This window comes from Alternaria hordeiaustralica (genome assembly GCF_023758085.1).
Source record: "Alternaria hordeiaustralica strain BMP 2776 chromosome Unknown scaffold_3, whole genome shotgun sequence".
In the NCBI taxonomy this organism is placed as follows: Eukaryota; Fungi; Ascomycota; class Dothideomycetes; order Pleosporales; family Pleosporaceae; genus Alternaria; species Alternaria hordeiaustralica.
In genome coordinates this window covers 2005046-2012334 of record NW_026056775.1, presented here as the reverse complement: position 1 = coordinate 2012334, position 7289 = coordinate 2005046, and the positions used below count along the sequence as shown (strand labels likewise).

The following is a 7289-nucleotide window of genomic DNA, read 5'->3' as shown; positions in this document are numbered from 1 at the left end:
ATGGTCCATGTGCAATTGGATGCTGTAGCGAGTTTGGATCGTGTGGCTTTGGTCCAGATTGTGAGTACAGGAAACATACCAGCAGATGTGCCTTTCTGATGAACGTTGTAGACTGCGGTGATACATGCAAGGGAAATTGCGACCGAAAGTCAGAGTGTGATCCCGGCTATGGGTCGGAATGGGCTGAACGCGAGAAATGCCCATTGAACGTCTGCTGCTCGAAGCATGGGTTCTGCGGTGTACGGCAACCTTGACTTCACTGATCTTTTACTAATGATGGCTCCAGACTACTGAACAATTCTGCGGTGACAAGAAAGTCAAGCACAAGACATGCTCGAAGAACAACGGCAACGCCCGTGTTGTTGGCTACTATGAGGGCTGGGCTACCACTCGGTCATGCAACGTGTTTTTGCCTGAGCAAATCCCTATTGTAGTCTACACTCACATCAACTTTGCTTTCGCTGTCATTGACCCGAAGACGTTCAAGATAGCACCATCCTCCCCCGAAGATGTCAACCTCTACAAGCGTTTGACGCTGTTGAAGAAGAGAGACCCTAACCTGAAAGTCTACATCGCGATCGGTGGTTGGGCCTTCAACGATCCCGGCCCAACAGCTACCACGTTCTCTGATCTCGCAGCCTCTGTGCCGAGACAGAAGGCCTTCATGGAGTCAGTACTATCATTCATGTCTACATATGGATTTGATGGTCTTGACTTGGACTGGTAAGATTTGTCTTTCTTTCCACTGATCACCGCTGACCGTACCCTTGTATAGGGAGTATCCTGTATCAGAGGAACGTGCCGGTCGGAAAGCCGATTTCGACAACTTCCCAAAGTTCATGGCTCGGCTCAAGAAGACGCTATCTGCCTCCAGCAAAGGTCTCACCATTACGCTTCCAGCGTCTTACTGGTACTTGCAGCACTTCGACTTGGTCAACCTGGTACGTTTTATGAGGAAGCCTGATACCTCTTGAACATGAGATTCTAACTTTCTGGTAGGCTGATAGTGTGAACTGGTTCAACATCATGTCATACGATCTACACGGTGAGAAGAACTCGACGTCTTCGTACTAATCGCTGCTGATCAAATATGTAGGAACCTGGGATCAAGGCAACAAGTTTACCGGAGCTTTCCTCAACAGCCACACCAACCTGACAGAGATCGACATGGCCCTTGATCTGCTTTGGCGCAACGATATCGACCCGTCCCAAGTTGTTCTGGGACTGGCTTTCTACGGACGCACATTTACCATGACCACAGCCACCTGCAACAAGCCTGGTTGCACCTACCAGTCCGGCGGCCGGAAAGGCGACTGCAGCAAGGAAGTCGGCATTCTCTTGAACTCTGAGATTGATGACATCATCGAGGCACGCGGCATCTCTCCGGTCTTGTACAAGAAGGAAGCCACCAAGGTCGTCACGTGGGGAAACCAGTGGGTTTCCTATGATGATGAAGAAACTCTAATCATGAAGTCGGAGTATGCGCAGACCTTGTGCTTGGGAGGATTGATGGTCTGGGCCATTAGCCACGATACCAAAGACGCCAAATATCACAAGGCTCTAGCCAAGGCTGCTAACCGCAAGATATCTGCACAGCCCGTCACCGATGGGTCTGACAACGCGTATGAGGACCTCGAAGTTCCTCGTGACCAGTGCAAATGGTCAAATTGCGGCGAGAGTATGTATCTGCTTACTATGCTTCGGATCAGTTTACTAACCAGTGCAAAGGTTGCCCGTCTGGATGGGTGCATGTGAAACGCAGTGATCCTGGAGCCAGAGATGACGAATACATGATCGACGAGACCGGCTGCGGTGGACGCGGACTTCACAGTTGGTGTTGCCCGTCAGACTCTAATCGCCCGACATGCGGATGGTATAGTCACAACAATGGTGACTGTGATTCTGAATGCCCCAGCGGGAGCGTAGAAGTCGGCGGGAACAACGAGTACTGCAAGAAGGTTTTGACTTACCAGGCAGCCTGCTGCACCACCGACACGAGGAGCATGAAGCTCTATACCAAGGGCGAATGGGGTGAAGCCCCCAACTGCGATAAGACGTCCGGATGCCCCGTCTCAGACCCCAAGAAGACCGATATGATTGGCGGTGCGTCAAGAGGATCGGGAGGTGCCGTCTGCAACGCCTACTACAAGTTCCAGCTTGAAGCTGTAGACCCCCCAGAGGAACGGAAGTACTGTTACGACAGTAGCGACAAGAAGGAGAGGTTCTCAGACTGCGAGTTCTACACCAACCACGGTTTCATACCTTCCGGCGCTCCCGACGGGTGGTGTCTCAGCGGTTGCCCCAACAATCGCGTGCGAGTCGGCTTGAGCTATGGTGGTGACTGTGCCGAATGGTCATACAAAGCATTATGCTGCGTTCCCAACATTTCGGAAACAATTCAAATTGAGAACCCCAAACTGGAAGAGTACCGCGATGCCCTCGAAGAGTACATCAAGGATCCAAGATGTAGCGTTCCTCAGACGTTCGGCAAGCGCGACTCACTCTCTCTGATCAAGAGAGACCTCGACTCCCCATACGACGTTACTCATCAGCTGTTGTTGGGATTAATTGCCAAAACAGCATCATCATCAATGTACGATTTGATGAGCGAAGCCTGGAACAAAGCCATGGGAACCACATACAGCAGCTTGAAATTTCCAAAATTGCGGGAATTCGTTACTGAACTCGACATTTACAAGTCACGAGGTCCGATTGAAGTTGCATATGAGATCATGTGCAGCCTCAACTATTGGAATTCCCGCGCAGCGGGCGGTTCGAAAACACTAGTATGCTACGATCCCTCCTACGACAAGGACGCTGCGAGCCCAGCACGGCTTGCACGCTCCATTCCATCTCGCCACCATCATCATCACTACGTCCACCGACATGCATTGAGTCATTCCTCCGATCACACTCTTGCTAAGAGGGTGGGACGCGCCAGAGACTACCGCGTTGAGATCAACGGAGGTGTCAATCCAAATCATCGTATAACCATAACTATGCCTGAGGTAGGTCTTTGATAACGCTCATTAATCCCTCGGCGATTGACTAATGCGTCGCAGTATTTACAAATCAATGATCTACCTCCCACCGAGCCAATCATGGACGAGGTTATCGAATTTGAAGATGTTGATGACTGTGGAAATCCGCGTATACACCGCATCAGCCTGCCGACACAGTCCCGAAGAGTTGAGAGTATGTCTCCGATATCTTGAGGAGTATGACGTGCATTGGCTTACAATAAATCAGTGGAGCATCCATTTGATGGCCAGCTCATCGCTCGATTCATGAGAGACGCTTCCAATGGGGTGTAAGTACCTGATGCGTTTTACCACACGAGATGTCAGCTCACCTTTGTTTTGCCAGGCTTCGAAGCGGCGCTACGGCGGTCACTGGACGGGTGGCAGTATCCTATTTCGTCCAAGCAGAGACAGCACCCGTCCTACTAGGTGCACCACCCCTACCAGGAGACGCTGGCTCTTCCACGGACCCCTATTTTCAGCATACGTACGCTCGCGTCATGGAATGTATTGGAAGCAAAGAGAATCGGGCGTATTTTGTGTTGCTGTCCGAAGAGATCCATGATGTGAAAACCAATGTAAGTGGAGTCAGCCTTACTGTCTTGATGGCGAGTTGTTGTCGATCTTCCTGCACGAAAGCTGACTTATTCGTGTGTCAACAGCTGATGCAGCTCCACGATGCCATGAGTGACACCAATGTGAAGACTGAATTAGATAACGGCGTGGTCGGCGCCCAGAAAATCTTGAGGAGAATCAAGGCAGCAATAGCGACGATCCGCTACCTCAACTACGAGGGTGACCCGAATGTCAACTACCGCCTGACGCAAATTGTCAACAACGCGGGCGCTCAATGGCGACACTCCCAGCAAATTCACAACGCAAACAATCCGAACGATCTGACAACGATTGGTGATTATTGGTCGGAGTGGATTATAGATTTCTTCGAGAAGCTCGTCGGCCATACCAAGAACTGGTGCATGGATACTATCACCAAGTTGCGGAAACATTGGGGAGTCAGAACGGGTGCAGAGGCTCAGCAGATACTTGACGCTCTGAGCAGCTTGCAGGCAGCACTGCCGACTTTGTATATTAAGACTGACCACATGTTCTAGGCGGTCGCATGACTGCTGCGGGAATGTGAATATCGTCACGTTTGTCCTTCTCAACGTACCAAGTAGGAATGCCAATACCAAGACAGAATCTTAACATAGTCATTGTATTGCAGAATATAACATCGTGAAATACTAGCATACAGTCGATTTTGAATTGTTTCCCAACTGATTCCTCCCTATGAATGTGTAGCCCTGTATTCTTCCGCCTCATCACAGCGGGCGGTCCCATAATGCGCCCGGGCCACCGGCAGTGGAATCGACAATTTCTTGAAGAAATTTGTGCTCTAGCGTGAACCATAGAGCCAGTACACACCGCACTGGCATCCTCATCCATCCAAAATAACGCTGCGGACCAAATTTCCAGTTCACAGGTACACAAGCAGCGGCATCGTACTCTGCTGCCACGACCTTGATCAGAGCACTATCAAAATCGGAGCCCACTAGCGCCTCAGCGTCAGCCAAGAAGAAGACTCGAAACGGGTTGTCGGCTGCGTTCATCGGCCGGCCTCCAACTCCCTCCACGTACAGCTGTCGAACCTGCTCCAGCGTCAAGCCATCTAACACTGTAGAGTCTGATCGAGCGTCGAGTTTGAATAGAGACCAAGCCTTTGCAGTGCTAGTCGTGTCGTCTTCAGCCCCGTCTTGGCTCTCGAGGTCGAGCTTAGTTTCAGTAGTCATTCGCTGGAGCAATTCGCTCCACCGCTGATCCGATCCAGGGCCGTAGTATGTCCGGTAGATAGTGAAGCCCCAATAAGGCATGTCATTCGGAACGTCGACGAAGGGCACGGTCACGGGATGTTGGTTTAGATCGTCTAGAAACTTCTGGACTGATGGTGGCATGGTGGCGGTGAAGGTCGTAGCGTCAGGTAATTTGCGAGTGCAAGCGCGAAAGACGGGTTGGCGATGTGAGACTGAAGCACGTACGATAGTGGGTATACGTGCGACCAGAAAGCTTGCGGGATTCCCGAGGTCTGACCAGGGTTATGTATACCTAGGTACCTAGGTATAGCAAACGAGCGCTAGCCTCATCAGGCCGCCACTTGGCATCACAAAACCTGCATACAGACTTACTCCTTTGGGAATGCAGCCGGCGCGGCATCCCAGGATACGTAGATTAACTTGGCAACGAAAAACCTTCAACCGACCCACTCCGCCCTGCATGAGACTTTGCATTTGCGCTTACCTCAAGCGCATCGCTATATGCGCAAGGTCAGCGTAATGTCCGCCGGCTTCATGTCGACGGACTGCAAACGGCGAAATAGATTTGAAGGATGCAAACCAATAACGCTAGACATCGAAGGCGTAGGACTGGTGCAGTCGCCTGAGCGTTCAAGGTATCAATAGGTTTGGTGGCTGGTGTATATTATGCTGTTCATTGTCTACACATTTGGTACGACATCATCAATCCTCCCCTCGGCGCAAGTCTAGCAATGCGGTACTCCATCGTCTTTGATCTGCTCCTGGTCGGCGCTGCAGTGGCGCTGCCAGGTGCAGGAAGAAAGAGGGACTACAGCGAAGGCCATATCGGTCGGCGTCAAGACGGTCCAGTAGCTCCCGATACCGCCTCGGATTGCAGCTACTATGATACAGCCCGTACCGGTTTCAGTACCTGTGCGGCTTTTCAGTCTGACTGGGGCTTGACCTTTGACCAGTTCTTTGACTACGTAAGTCGTTATGCTACTCTCACGTATCCACAATCTTGCTCACACTTCTCGCGCAGAACCCCAGCGTCAAAGCAGACTGTAGCGGCATCAATATCGGACAGGCGTATTGCGTTGAGGTCAATTTCGGACTGCCTCGTCCTACAAGCGCGAAGAGTAGTGCTACGAGCGCTCCTTCCACCACCTCGCGTATATCTACAACCGCTACCGCCACTGTCACCAGCGCACCCAAGCCAGCACCCACACAGCCCGGTCTTATTGCATCATGCACAAGCTTTTACTTTGCCGTCGCCAACGACAACTGTAACAAGATTGTTGCGTCATACGGAACGTTCAGCTACGATGACTTTGTTGCATGGAACCCCGCTGTAGGTGCTAGTTGCGATGGCCTCTGGAAAGACACCTACTACTGTGTTGGCATACCTGGAACACCGAGCACAAGACCATCCACGTCAACCGTGCCAGCCACCACAACACAGCGTCCTACGACCTCGGCAGGACCAGCAAAGCCCTCGCCTACCCAAGATGGCCTGATCTCAAGTTGCACGAGTTTCTACTTTGCCGTCCGAGGCGACAACTGCGACAAGATTGTGAAGCAATACGGCACCTTTACACTCGGCGAATTCGTAGCGTGGAATCCCGCTGTCAACACAGACTGCAGTGGTATTTGGGCAGACACCTATTACTGCGTTGGTATTCCCGGAACACCTACTACGCGCCCAGTCACCACAACCACACCACCCTCTACGACCACCATGCCTACGACCACCAAGCCTACAACAACGGGCAACGGCATCTCCACGCCGCTCCCTACCCAGTCAGGCATGGTAACCAATTGCAACAAGTTCCACTGGATCGCGCGTGGCGTCACCTGCAACCAAGTCATCAGCTACCAGAAGATCAGCCTGGCCGATTTCGTCAAATGGAACCCCACCGTGGACAGCGATTGTTCCGGCATGCAATCCGACGTCAACGTATGCGTGAGCGTCGTCGGGTCTCCTACTACTACACCCCCAACCACGACTACGTCGGCAGGCAACGGCGTCCAGACCCCACGACCAACCCAACCTGGCATGGTAACGAATTGCAAGAAATTCCATTTTGCAGCCAAGGGCGTGACGTGCAGTCAGATTATTAGCTATCAGAAAATCTCCCTGGCTAACTTTGTCAAATGGAACCCGGGTGTCGGCGATGATTGCAGGAATATGTGGGCGGATACGCATTTTTGTGTAGGTGTCTAGGACGATAATGCTTAGGATTTGTTACATGTGTAGAGAAGTCTACGGAAAGAATCTTTATTTATAGTCTAGCCTTTACTACTACACCTATAGGTACATTATTCTTACTTCTCTCTTTAAGCACGCGTCTTAAGATCTTATGAATCGGTTGTAAGAGTCTAAAATGCTTTCGCTAAGGGGTCTTGATCCGGTGGCTACAGGCCACGACCTTGTCTATTGTACAGGAACGTAATGAAATCTACAACACAAGACTACTAG

At 51.3% G+C, this 7289-nt stretch overlaps 3 protein-coding genes across 3 annotated transcripts; 2 read left to right on the top strand and 1 right to left on the bottom strand.

Moving 5' to 3' along the window:
* On the top strand, positions 1–4132 carry J4E84_002833 (uncharacterized protein; the record flags this gene model as incomplete). Its single annotated transcript, XM_049385452.1, has 7 exons — positions 1–60; positions 287–723; positions 776–941; positions 1000–1045; positions 1097–1652; positions 1916–3008; positions 3683–4132. 7 exons carry the CDS (start codon positions 1–3, stop codon positions 4130–4132), a joined length of 2808 nt encoding a protein of 935 aa, XP_049247475.1.
* Positions 4133–4342: 210 nt separating this feature from the next.
* J4E84_002832 (uncharacterized protein) lies at positions 4343–4972 on the bottom strand (the record flags this gene model as incomplete). Its single annotated transcript, XM_049385451.1, has 1 exon — positions 4343–4972. The coding sequence occupies one exon, from the start codon at positions 4970–4972 to the stop codon at positions 4343–4345; it is 630 nt and encodes a 209-aa protein (XP_049247474.1).
* A 590-nt stretch (positions 4973–5562) lies between these two features.
* J4E84_002831 (uncharacterized protein) lies at positions 5563–7034 on the top strand (the record flags this gene model as incomplete). Its single annotated transcript, XM_049385450.1, has 2 exons — positions 5563–5796; positions 5853–7034. 2 exons carry the CDS (start codon positions 5563–5565, stop codon positions 7032–7034), a joined length of 1416 nt encoding a protein of 471 aa, XP_049247473.1.
* Positions 7035–7289: the final 255 nt, after the last annotated feature.